This window comes from Thunnus albacares, chromosome 19 (assembly GCF_914725855.1).
Source record: "Thunnus albacares chromosome 19, fThuAlb1.1, whole genome shotgun sequence".
In the NCBI taxonomy this organism is placed as follows: domain Eukaryota; kingdom Metazoa; phylum Chordata; class Actinopteri; order Scombriformes; family Scombridae; genus Thunnus; species Thunnus albacares.
The window spans coordinates 23,150,815-23,163,816 of NC_058124.1; the positions used below are offsets into that span (position 1 = coordinate 23,150,815).

A 13,002-nucleotide genomic window follows, 5' to 3' on the forward strand; every position below is an offset into this window, starting at 1 on the left:
ACACACAAACACTTAACACCTCCCAGGCGCTCCAAGACGACGTGTCCTCACGTGAAGCTGAGGTTGACCACCTCGAGTCCCTCAGCCAATTGCTGACCCCGCTCAGCTGTGCGGCCGACCGCGATTGGTTAAGCGAGCGCGTCGGGGCGGTGAGGTCGGGTCACTCTGAGCTCGCTGAGTGGTGCTCCAGGCGGGCCGGCATGCTGGAGCAGGCGCTGGCCAACGCTCAGCTGTTCGGAGAGGATGAGGTAGAGGTGCTGAACTGGCTGGCGGAGGTGGCTCAGAGACTGGCTCAGGTCTCCGTCCAGAGCTACCAGCCTCAGCTGCTAGCCGAGCAGCACAAACACACACTGGTACGACTTCATCAATGTCAACTAAAAGCATTTCCCCTTTTAGACATGACAGCAGTACTCAGTAACACTGTAAGGACAATACCTGTACACATGTAATAGTAATGAGCTGATATTTTGCTTTAAAGGCATCAAGTACATCATCGTTTTGAATATAGATAAATCACAAAATTATCCACATATAACTTTATATACAGTGTAACATGATAGAAATGAAATCATAATTATTATTAGAGTGTTAAAGTTACTACAAGGAACTTTTAACTGGTTATGAGACAGTCTCATGATGCCTCTATATGACCTACATAAGCAAACGAGACCATCAGCGAGGGAGAGAGAGAGAGAGAGAGAGGCTATTTCTATATGGTAATTCTAATGTCTGCCACCAGCTCAGATTCCCCGCAAAATCAGACAAACTATTTACAGCACGCAGACTGGAAGAGCCTTTGTTTACATTACATGTAGCATTGTAGCATGAGAGAGTATAAAGACATTACCAGTCTCTTAGTTTGATAACGTTTTAAAAGTAAAGTCAGACTTGCTGTCTGCTTCCTGACACATTTTAAAAAAGACGAGAGAAAAAGAGAGAGAGTGTGAGCGAGCTGAGAGTACGAGAGAGAGAGAGAGAGAGACAGCAGTAATGGTTGAGTAAGCTAGAGAGTGAATGAAGAGAGCGAGCGGCTGTGTAGTGAGAACAAAGGAGTGAATCTGAGAAATAAAACCTTATTTTCTAATAGTTTCATGTCAGTTATGTTCTACAACACAAATAAACACCCACACCTCCGTACAACCCTGCAGGAAGGTGCTGCATCGCTGGATTTGATGTGAACGCAGCCTTATATGTAACCTAGGTGTCTGAATGGTACTATTAACAAAGTTTACTTTGTCTCACCATCATCATGTTACATTTATTAATTTTACATAACCACAAATAGATACATTACCTCATTGCTATGCGTCCTGCAAACAGCTGTGTTTAAAAAAAGAAGAAAAAAGTATTAAAAATAGCCGAAGTAGAGTCTTTCTCTCACTCGCTTCTAAAACAAATGCAGACACTCGCCAAGATCTTTATGACACGAGTTGGCGGTGCTCATGGGAAATGCAGTCTTCATTCCAGGAAAACACTACTGCTTTTGTCCACAGGGGCCACTAAAACCAACACAAAATGAAAGTTCCTGGTAGTAACTTTAAATAGAGATAAACCAGTAACACACACTGGTGGGGCTTGATGCACGATGGATCATGACACAATTGACAGAAGAATTTTCTTCTGTGTGATTGTAATATGAGCTTCTGCATTATGGTTGTAAAGAACAGATATGAAGCTCACACAGTGTTTAGGACAAAACATTTTTATTTTACAGGTGTTAACTTTCACTCTTTCTCTTCTCTCAGGCTCTAAACGAGGAGATTGTTAGTAGGAAGAAGACAGTGGACCAGGCCATCAAGAATGGACAAGCCTTACTGAAACAGACCACAGGTAATATATGACCTCTAAACCTCTTTACCTTCATCCTAATCTGACTTGTTTGTCTCCTGTTAGCAAGGGGATATTAAAATAACTGGACATAGATACAATACAAAGAAGCTTTCAAGGTCTTTAATTTTATCTTTGGTGCTTTTAAAGTTAGTGCTAGAAGGCGTCTAGACTGGAATCATCTTTTATATATCTAGATGATGAAATCAATAAAGCAGTCGATGTTTCTGTATATTGTGAAGTTTTGTTGTGAAAGAAAAAGAGAAGCCAAAAAAATGATACACATTGTGTTATTTTGGCCGAGGGGTAAATGCTCTTTATTCAGTGTTTTATGTGTGTTGTCAGTAGTTCACACAGCGTCTCTGCAGACACAGAAAGAACAGGCTTAGTGAGAAAAACAGCTGAAAGAGACGAGAACACTGTTTTCTTGTAGTTGTTGTAGATTCACATCCAAACCACACATTTTTAGATCAGCGGTGAACCAAACTGGTAACATCTGGTTTGTGTTTCTCCTCACATTTCATTATATTAGCCATGCCGACTGCTAGCACCATTAGCGAGTTGATTGTTGGCCAGTGAATACACTGCGTGTGTGCACTGTCATGTTTACATGGTTAGGCAAATGTTGTGGCCGTGAGAGTTATGCCAAGCTGCCAACCCATGGGTGAAATTGTTTTATTGAATATGTAAATTAGAAGAATTTGAAGAATTTGGTTTTGTGTTTCATTCAGTCACATTACGCGTAACAGATAATTGCAAAAGGGTCATATATGGAAACAGAAAACTTGCACTCTGTCCGTGACCTGACCCGCGTGTCTTCCTGCAGGTGAGGAGGTTCTCCTGATCCAAGAGAAGCTGGACGGCATCAAGTCTCGCTATGCTGAGATGACGGCCGGCAGCAGCAAAGCCCTCCGCACCCTGGAGCAGGCCCTGCAGCTGTCCACCAGATTCGCCAGCGCCCACGACGACATCAACCAGTGGCTGGACGGCGTGGAGGCAGAGCTCAACAGTGTGGAGCCTGATGCACTTCCTGCCTACCAGGAAAGACAGAAGGTAGGAGGAGAACAGATAAGTGTGTGTGCTGTGTGTAGAAGAGAGAGATTTTTGAGGAATTAACAAGATTAGATTCATTTATATGCATTTATTTCTGTGTTTCTGTTAAAAAGGACATTTTAATCCATTCCAAATACATTTCAATTAGAAACACATCACTGAAACTATTCCATTGAGCAGCAGAAATCCATTTGTGTCTTTGAAATACAACATATAAACACTCTGCAGACCTTTAAGTTAGAGCAGTTAGATACAGTATTTAGTAGTGATGGTGGATTGTTTAGCTAATTCACATAACACTTCATCGCTTCTTGGTGTATTATCTCTTGCCAGTGAGTCACTTTGTTCAAAATGATTGTTTGGAACAACAGTGTAAGAATTAACATCCACTTCCTTGTATACACAATATTTCACTGTTATGTGTTAGAAATAGTAAGACATAACAGTGCTTCCAGTTGTTTTATTTAAACCGGCACAGATGTACTTCCTCTGCATTTTTATTGGTTTGTTGAAAACACTTAAAACAAGAAACTCCTGCCTCACAGAATGATTGATGAGAGCACTTGAGTGATAAATTCATAAAAACTTAAAAGACTTAATCGTCTACATTTTACACAACATTAAACAATGTTTAAAGATTATTTCCCCATAATTGAAAAAAACGGTTCATACAAAGTATTATTTGAGCTGTTGGAAAAGAACAGCTCATTTGATGACAACCTCTGTGTGTAATGACATTTTCAGCCGTTCTAGTATCAGCCTACCCACAGTAGAGTTACCATAGAAACATTAATTTCTGGGAACTCAATAACATTTTATAAAAGCTATTAAAAAAGTTATTGCCATTTAATTTTGTTGCTGCCGTCCAGTTTTTTTCACTCTACGATGACATTTACAGCGTTTATCTTCTAATACGTTTTCAGTCTCACATTTATAACGGAATCTTCGTCGTTTTGTCAAGATAATTCAGTTTTTACATTTGTAAATGAAGTCGTATTTGAAAAGTACATTTTTCCATTTAACATCATAGCTTCTGTTTGCGAAACTAACGGTTGACTTTCACTTGTTCAGGAGCTGAAGAAAGTGTCGGCAGAGAAGCGTCTGGTGCTGGACACGGTGAACGAGGTGGGCAGCGCCCTGCTGGATCTGGTGCCGTGGCGAGCCCGCGAGGGTCTGGACCGCTTGGTCGCTGATGCGAACCAGCGATACCGCCAGGCTGCTGAAACCATCAACCAACGTGTACAGCTGGTACAGGCCGCCATCCAGAGATCACAACAGGTATTGCGGGCAGTTGGACCTCAGTAGAAATGAATGCTGAGCAGGTGAAATATCTTTTTTCACTGTGAGGATCTAAACCTGCTAAACATTAACTTCTCCTCCTTTCAGTATGAGGAGGCGGTGGATGCAGAGCTGGCCTGGGTCGGGGAGACGGAGCGCAAGTTGGCGTCTCTGGGCCCCCTGAGCCTGGAGCCTGACGTGACCGTGGCTCAGATGCAGGTGCAGAGGGCCTTCAATATCGACATCATCCGTCACAAAGACACTGTGGATCAGCTCCTCGGCACCAGAGACGACATCCTGGAAACCTGCAGCGACGCCCAAAAGGATGCGCTGATGGTGAGTCGCTGATGGATGTAGAGCTGTAAGAAGAGGGCAGAAGAAGAGAACTTAAGTGCAGCGAAAAGAATCTTAACTAATATCTTTATGTCTTCATTTTTCTTCTTCTGCAGGTGAAGACAGATTCTCTGAGTGCTCGTTACGATACAGTGAGCCAGAGCCACAGCGAGAGGTTCGCTGCTCTGGAGCAGGCCCAGATTTTGGTCGCTCGGTTCTGGGAGACTTACGAGGAACTGGAGCCGTGGTTGGGCGAGACCGAAACCCTCATCACCCAGCTGCCGCCACCAGCCATCGACACTGACGCCCTACGACTGCAGCAGGACCAGATGAGGGTAAGAAATGACACAAAATAACACTCTGTCTCTGCTTTCTTCGCATCGTCGTCACTAACTGAAGTGATTTACTTAATTTCCATCTTTTAACTTCCTCTCCAGCTGCTCAGAGAGTCCATCGCAGAGCACAAACCCCACATCGACAAGCTGATGAAGATCGGACCCCAGCTGGCCGAGCTCAGCGTCCATGAGGGTGCGACGGTGACGCAGCGCTACACCGAGGCAGAGAGACGCTACCTGGCCATCAAAGCGGAGGTCAAGGGTCGTGCAACGGCCCTAGACGAGGCAGTGTCCCAGTCTGCACAGGTACAATAACTGTTTTCACCGCTTGATTTATGAGACCAGACCTGAGTCTAATATGTTTTATTATTTAGTTTACTCGGGTACTAGAGAGCGTCAGAAGCCTTTGACATGACTTTCAGTTCAATTCACTAAACATAAATTAAATTTAGTGGATGAATTGACCTAATTTGTTAAACTACACGCATGTGGCCCAGAGTGCAGATTGAAGAATTACTTGTAAATGCTGTTTGGCTCCGGTGTGTTTATAGCTTAGTTAGAGTCTGCTGCTCCCAGACATGACAGGAGAGCTGTGACATGATTACTAAACAGCATGAGGTCGTTGTGAGTGTTTGTTGCTTGGTTAACACTACATGATAATGAAGATTTATTGTGCAAAGTCTCAAGTTTGGTTAAAGCTAGGTATTATGTTTATTTGTATATTTAACATTGTAAAAAGTGTATATATGAATAACAAGAGGCTAAAACTATCACTCAAAATTCATCATTCTGACTTTTCTCTGTCACATCATCTGTTATTCTAGTGTAATTTTCTTTATGGATATTTTATTTTCTCTTTGCACTTCATTTCATGAGACGTCATTGAATCACTTGTGTTGCTGCTGTGGATATTGCCTGTCAGTTCTACTGTACGCATGTCTCGGATTTAACATTGTACTGTTTCTCCACCCTCCATCCCCTTCAAACCGTTTCCATTTATCGCTCCCCTTTCTCTTCCTTCACCTGCACTTCCACACTGTCCTCATCCCTCACTCCGACCCTAAACCATCCGACCCCCTTTGTCTCTCCTCCCTCATCCTTTTTTAACTTAATCCTAATCTCCCCTCATCAAACCCTCATCCATGCAACCCCGTACTCGTTCCCTCAACCATCCCATCCCTCGTTCATTGTGGATGTGCTGTGTGTGTTGCCCACCCCCTCCCACCACCATTTTCTCCATGGTCACTGCTCACTGCAATCACCCAGCTGGTAGAGGTAAGACCACTGACTGACAACATCAAACTGACACTCAGGCCGCGGTTACACTACACGAGTTGGTCGACTAATCAAATATGAATTAATACTAAATCACTAATCTCATGCCGGTCGAGCACTAAAGTACTAAACTTGACAGACAAATAGACAAATTACAAATGTCCTTGAATACATATTGTTTAAAAATAACAGATGATCATCCATTAAATGCACTCAGTGTCCCACAGCTTTGCCACCATTGAAATGGTAAATGTCTGGATTATTGCTGTTTATATTCGTGCTCCTACATTTCAAAGCTTTTAATTATCTGAATATCGATTGAAACCATGTGTCTACCAACCCTGAGTAACCACATACCACTGAATAAACACTGTTAAGAGATATCTCTTTTTGTCTAGGAGTGTAGACTTGGATTAAGCCTAGTCTAAAACTGAGATGATTGATTTTAGTCTAGGCTTGATTCAGGTCCTTGAAACCAGTCGTAGTGTTCCTTTTGTATCATAAGATTCTTTCCCTTATGACTATATGAGGTTTGTTGTGTTATGTTGTGATCAAGGAATTTAATTTCCCCCAGATAGATTTAAAAAAAAGCCCATCAACTCAGTAGTCTGTCTCCTCTCTTGTCCTTTAATGTCTCCTGAGTCCTTTAGGTTGGACTGTACTGTTTGGATTAGTATCTCCCTCTTGTGTGATACAGTAGATAAAGTCCAGCTTTGTTGTCAGAGTTACACAACTTGGTGACATGCTGAAAATGAAATATTGAGATATTACATAAAAGAACTACAAGGCTTCCACTTGAATTTTCTCTGCTCTGCACCCACTCCTTGTAATAGTTATTTTAAAAAAAGCCTAAAAGCTGATGTAGTCTGAGTACAGATGGATGACCACCCACATAATATCTCAGTATTTTCCCACTTTCAAAATGTCACCTAGCTATCAAACCCAAATCCAGCAACCTCAACACACTCTCTCCTCCTCCTCATAACTGTCTCTTCCAACTCTTCTTCCGTCTACAGTTTCACGACAAGATGGACCCCCTGTTGGAGACCTTGGAGGGGGCGGTTCAGCGGCTGCGACAGCCTCCCCCGGTGGCGGCGGAGGTAGAGAAGATCAGGGAGCAGCTGGCGGAGCACCGGTCTCAGGGGCTGGAGCTGGACAAACTGCTGCCAAGCTTCTCCGCCCTCTGCGCCCGCGGAGAGGAGCTCATCGGCCGAGCTGCTCACGACGATCCTGCTGCCCAGGGTGAGCGGCTGGGATGTGCCGACATTTAGATTGACAGACTGGCGGGAAGCCATAAAAGTAGTTCTTTAAAAGTTTGCTTTTATATTGCATTTACTGAGGAACTTCTGCACAGGTAGCCAGCAGTTAGAGTGGAAAATTCATTCATCGTATCTCCAATACATTCATTACATTTAATTAATTACAATCGATATTGTAATTAACTGGGTTGATGGAGGGTTTTATGCCAACAGCAAGGCTACCTAAACAACTAAACACTACTGCCAATTCTTCCTGTAGGCGTTGAAGGTGTGGTTGTAGTAATTACTTTTCCATTTAAAATCACCTTCTTTTGTCTGCTGCACTCAATAACTGCCAACAAGTTGTACAAAGCGTTGCACAATCAACAACACAGACTTAGTTTTCAAAAAGCGTAGAGGAAAGAGAGAGAGGATCAGGCTCCTGTAATCTGGGTGAAACATATTAAAATCTTATTTTGGGCTCCAGTCCAACAAGTTCACTGACTGAACAATCAGCTGGCCAAAGTAAGGCACTGTTTTACTGGCACCGAGCCAGTGGGCAGACTTTGTGAAATGGAACCAACTCAGGAATGAAGTTCTGCATATTTCTTCCAACTCCACCACTCGGTGACGCAAAACACACATTCATCTTTGTTCAACTGCCCTCTAAAGAACTTTGTGCTTTGATGCCCTCCAGCCCTCCACGCTCCGTCAAAATGAAAGGCCTCACTGTGCGCTCATGGTGGGAGTAGTCTGATGAAAGACTTAACAGGGCTGGACACTAGATGGCAAAATACAAACAAGACATAAATATCACACTTGTTAAAACTATTTGGGGTTTCATATTAGACTACATTGCTAATAAATACTTCCCAGTGTGCTTCCACCAACTTTTCCCTGCCAGTTTGTTTAAAACCTGACTCCTCTCTCCTCCAGCTGTTCGTTCCCGCCTCCTGCGCCTTCGTTCTCTGTGGGATGAGATCCGTCAGCGGGCCGAGGAGAGGGAAGGAAAGCTGAACGACGTCTTGGACCTGGCTGGGAAGTTCTGGGCCGATGTGGCGGCGCTACTGAGCACGCTCCGAGACTCCCAAGATATTGTGAAAGAGCTGGAGGACCCCGGTGTGGACCCATCACTCATCAAACAACAGATTGAGGCTGCTGAGGTATGGAGAAGATGAAGGATGGGAAGACAGAGGAGTGGGAAAAGGATACAAACAGGGGAGGAGGCTTTGTTTTAGAGGTACAGAGGGAGAGTGAGGGATTGAAGGAGATCCTGTGGTGAACTCTCACTTAAGGAAACAGATCAAAGCATTCGGGTTGTTGAGAAATCTTTAAAGAGGAAGAAAAAAAGTAAAGAGACAGGCAAGATAGATGAGTCTACTTGTTTTTTTTTTATTCTAAACGTCTCAACCTGATGTCCCTCTGTTCCTCCACTAGGCCATCAAGGCAGAGACGGACGGCCTGAGGGAGGAGCTGGAGTTTGTCAGGACCCTCGGGGCTGACCTCATCTTCGCCTGCGGTGAAACTGAGAAACCTGAAGTCAAGAAGACCATAGATGAGGTGAGAAATGAAGACCATGTTCATTCTTTCTTCTGGTTCTGAAGAGCACCACTTTTGTGTTGACCCTCTTTCTTCCCTTTTCCTCCTGTTTTTTTTTTTTTTTCTCAGATGAACGCTGCCTGGGAGGGCCTGAACCGCACATGGAGAGAGAGGATGGAGAGACTGGAGGAGGCCATGACCGCCTCTGTGCAGTATCAGGATGCACTGCAGGTTTGTACATCAGAGTCAGTCTATGTGTAAAGTTAACTGGGCCTTTATATATCAAGGTTAAGTGGACTAATCAGTTGTATTTTATTTCTAGACATCCACCAATGTCTAGAGATGTATGTAAAATTTCATGAAGCAATGTGTAACATAGCAGCAATATCATAACACATAGAAACCAGTCACATTGTCTTGAGCTGTTTTATTGATTATGTAAATATGAACTTAGTGATGAGATGATGTTTCTGTATCATTTCCAGTCCATGTTTGACTACCTGGACAACGCAGTGATCAAACTGTGTGAGATGTCGACAGTGGGAACTGACCTGGGAACCGTCAAACAGCAGATTGAAGAGCTCAAGGTTGGCGTGATACTTTCATTTTTCATTCCTCGCTGATAAACTAATCACTCATCAGTGAGAATATTGTATTCACAAGCTTCTTTTAAAGAAATAAATGTGTATATAATACAAAGGAAATTCACTTTTGTGATACTTACTGTTATTTTAGAAGTATTTAGTTAATAGTCAAGCATAAGTCTCTGTAGTGGGAAGTTTGCATTGCATGATATGGTCCAAAAATGTGAAACATCCATATACATTTAATATGAAATTTACAGATCATATTTGCACCAAAAACTGACAAAACACTACTCTCCTCTTCATCTCTTTCACACTTGAGCAGCAATACAAGGTGGAGGTTTACCAGCAGCAGATTGACATGGAGAAGCTGTGCCACCAGGGGGAGCTCCTGTTGAAGAAAGTGTCAGACCAGACAGACAGGGACATGATCCAAGAGCCGCTGACCGAGCTCCGACACCTCTGGGACAACCTGGGGGATAAAATCACCCAGAGACAGGTAACGTGACCGCATGTGGCAGCTGTTTGGCGGAGCAGTTAGTAGTTAATGTAGCAGAACATTAGTGAATCATCCCTGATTAACACACTGAAACTGCTCCAACTGGCTTTATTCTGGAGCTGACCTCCAGCTCTTACCCCAATGTTTCCCTTGGGAAGTTGAGGATGTTGGTCTCTGTTGGCATTCTGGAGGACTTCATGTATTTGACAGCTGCTTTTCATTACAGTCCAAATATTTGAATTCCTATTTTTAAAATCTTGCCTCTGTCTTTCTTCCACCACAGCACAAACTGGAGGCTGCCCTGCTGGCTCTGGGTCAGTTCCAACATGCCCTGTCTGAGCTGCAGGCCTGGCTGAACCACACACACACCACCCTGGACACACAGCGACCAGTCAGCTCTGATCCCAAGGCCATCGAAATTGAGCTGGCTAAACACCACGTATGTTTCCATTCATTACAAACTGAAAAAAAAAAAAAAAAAAATGTTGCGTCTACTCTTCTGTTTGCTGTTAACAAGATTTATTTTTTGAGTTATTCTTCTTGGTCAGGTTGTAAATTAGCTTGTTTAAAGACTGTTTCTTAAAAAGACTTTGACTCTTAAACTGAATTTTCAGTCACATTGTTGGCCGTTGCTCCTTTCTTTGTCCTTATGAAACCCGGCCCTGTCCTGTAACTCTCATGTGGTTTCTCTTGTTCTTTATGGAGAGCCACACACAATAAAAGTTGGCTTTTTTTGTTATTTCAACATTTTGAGCCACATATTTAGCTTCTGTATAGCTGCGCCTTTGCCTGTACTACTTGTTGCGTCTCAACATTCAAATCCAACTCTATTTTATTTCTCTCTCCTCCTTAATGTCTCAGGTTTTGCGTAACGATGTGCTATCCCATCATGCCACGGTGGAGACTGTGAACGGTGCTGGCGCTGAGCTTCTGGAGTCGTCTCCCGGTGACGAGGCCAGCCACCTGAGGGATCAGCTGGATCAGCTCAACCAGAGCTGGCAGAGCCTGCTGCTGAAGACCCAGGAGAGGCAGAAATTACTGGAGGCCGCCCTGCACCAGGTGCTGTGACGAAGCTCACACTGAGCTAGAAAGAGACATTTCTGCTCAGTGATGTACTGTTCACTCAGCCCTTGATTCAAAATAACAACTCAGCCCTTATTATAGGGAAGAAAGGAACCATTCAGTGTATTTTATACTGATAGTTTTGTTCCTGGATGTAAATCTTGTGCAGTTTCAGTAGTTTTATACGGTATTACAGTAGATATATTGTTGTTATGGGAATTATAATGGCCATAGTTGCAGTGATTGTGCTAATACTTGTATAACATCAGTACAGTTGTATTATGAGTATTAGTAGAATTAAAAACAACAGTAGTAGGAGAAATAATAGCAGTAGCATAAACAGCAGCTATAGTGATAATATTTTCATTATATCATAAACTGTGGCTAAGATAATTAGCTCATGCCTACTCCTCCCCCTCCCTCACCTGTTTCTGCGTAGGCGGAGGGTTTCCATGGCGAGTTGGAGGAGTTCCTCCAGTGGCTGAGGAGGACGGAGAGCCAGCTGTCTGCTGCCAAACCGACAGGCGGTCTCCCCGAAACGGCCAGGGAGCAGTTACAGCAACATATGGTAATCACATTACACCTTTATACCCCACAGTATATCATGCACAATAGTGGCACACACATAAATGCTCGTGATGATAGAATTTATAGATGCAGATATTCCACGTCATTAAAGTGTTTTCAGTGTTGCTGCACTTCTGCTTCTTTTTGGATTCAACTATCAAGAAGCAAACTGTTTTGAAATCCCTCAGAATATAAAGAAGGTTAGGTACAAGGAGAGAAACATTAACACAGCTGCAAGTTTTGGATTATTTTGGCGCCTTGGCAACAAAAAAATGTACTCTCCATTGCCAAATTGTATTATTTAGTAAATAAGTTATTTAATGTTCAAATTACAAGGTGTTAGTTTGTTTATTGCTGTTAGAGGCACCCATTGAAATGCATCCCTATCACAAATCACAAACAAACCTATGTAAAGCTGTTTACTGTACTTACTGAACCAGTGTTTTTAAAGTCTTTTTTTCAAATAAGCCTGCAACAGGTAATTTTGCAATGTCATAAACAAATTTTATGAGCACAGAACAGTTTTAACCAGCAATGTTTTGAGCAGATGTGCAGAATATTAGCTTACACGCACTCTTTTGTTTGACATTTGGTATATAGTGATTATAAAACTTTAATAGCCTCCATTGTTCTAAACCGACCAGTGAAACACACCTACGCTCACCTTTAAGCCAAAGTGTCAGTTTCACCTTTGTCTTGTCTGTTTCCAGGAGCTTCAGGCCCAGCTGACTCAGCGAAGCGACCAGTACAACCGGCTGCTGGATCAAGGAGAGTCCATGCTGCTGGCTCGCGGAGGGGAGGAAGCAGGACCCGGTACCACCCAGACCCAGCAGAACCTGGCCATGCTGCAGAACAAGTGGGCCAGCCTCAACACCAAGATGGACGACCGCAGGGTAAGCATATGGACGCTTTAATCTGTTTAATTCTTAACATGTATCAATATTATGTCTGTGTAGTGATGATTTGCACGTTATAGTCTGATATACTCAACCACATCATGGATACATGCTGTATTTATAATGTTTGAAGGTCATTGGTGATCTTTCAGTGTTTTACTGCAGGTTTGTTATTTACTTTGAACCCTGTTTGACCTTCTCAGGCAAAGCTGGACGAAGCCGTTTCCTTGGCGACAGGTTTCCAGACCTCACTGCAGGACACCATCAACTGGCTGACTCAGGCTGAACAGACCCTGAACATGGCCCAACCCCCCAGCCTCATGCTGGACACCGTCCTCTTCCAGATTGATGAGCACAAGGTAGATATGAACATATTCCAGTCATGAGAAACATTGTTGAGGTGTCTAGTTACTCTGAACTGGCTATTGCCTTATGCTAACATTTGACTTGTCTTTTTTTTTGCTAATTTTTATATCAGCTAAAAGGGTTACAGTACAGCACCTATCATTAGATTGT

The 13,002-nt window shown here is 43.1% G+C and overlaps 1 protein-coding gene and 1 long non-coding RNA gene across 15 annotated transcripts in view; one reads left to right on the top strand and one right to left on the bottom strand.

Moving 5' to 3' along the window:
* LOC122969545 overlaps positions 1 to 1,483 on the bottom strand; it is a 21,928-nt gene extending 20,445 nt beyond the window's left edge. Inside the window, exon 1 of the long non-coding RNA XR_006399039.1 lies at positions 1,474 to 1,483. This is a non-coding gene — a long non-coding RNA (uncharacterized LOC122969545). The remainder of the gene's footprint in view (positions 1 to 1,473) is intronic.
* The window catches only part of macf1a (microtubule actin crosslinking factor 1a), a 243,463-nt gene that overhangs the window by 215,589 nt on the left and 14,872 nt on the right, over positions 1 to 13,002 (top strand). For 11 of the 14 annotated variants that reach the window (XM_044335220.1, XM_044335221.1, XM_044335226.1 and 8 more), the window contains 19 exons: positions 27 to 353; positions 1,746 to 1,830; positions 2,654 to 2,880; positions 3,952 to 4,158; positions 4,267 to 4,494; positions 4,608 to 4,826; positions 4,929 to 5,132; positions 6,093 to 6,101; positions 7,118 to 7,343; positions 8,276 to 8,502; positions 8,777 to 8,899; positions 9,008 to 9,109; positions 9,364 to 9,465; positions 9,788 to 9,961; positions 10,245 to 10,400; positions 10,823 to 11,020; positions 11,463 to 11,591; positions 12,301 to 12,483; positions 12,690 to 12,845. In XM_044335220.1, coding sequence (XP_044191155.1) covers positions 27 to 353; positions 1,746 to 1,830; positions 2,654 to 2,880; positions 3,952 to 4,158; positions 4,267 to 4,494; positions 4,608 to 4,826; positions 4,929 to 5,132; positions 6,093 to 6,101; positions 7,118 to 7,343; positions 8,276 to 8,502; positions 8,777 to 8,899; positions 9,008 to 9,109; positions 9,364 to 9,465; positions 9,788 to 9,961; positions 10,245 to 10,400; positions 10,823 to 11,020; positions 11,463 to 11,591; positions 12,301 to 12,483; positions 12,690 to 12,845 — 3,282 coding nt within the window. The remainder of the gene's footprint in view (positions 1 to 26; positions 354 to 1,745; positions 1,831 to 2,653; positions 2,881 to 3,951; positions 4,159 to 4,266; positions 4,495 to 4,607; positions 4,827 to 4,928; positions 5,133 to 6,092; positions 6,102 to 7,117; positions 7,344 to 8,275; positions 8,503 to 8,776; positions 8,900 to 9,007; positions 9,110 to 9,363; positions 9,466 to 9,787; positions 9,962 to 10,244; positions 10,401 to 10,822; positions 11,021 to 11,462; positions 11,592 to 12,300; positions 12,484 to 12,689; positions 12,846 to 13,002) is intronic. The other 3 variants (XM_044335233.1, XM_044335230.1, XM_044335234.1) reach the window with 1 other exon arrangement.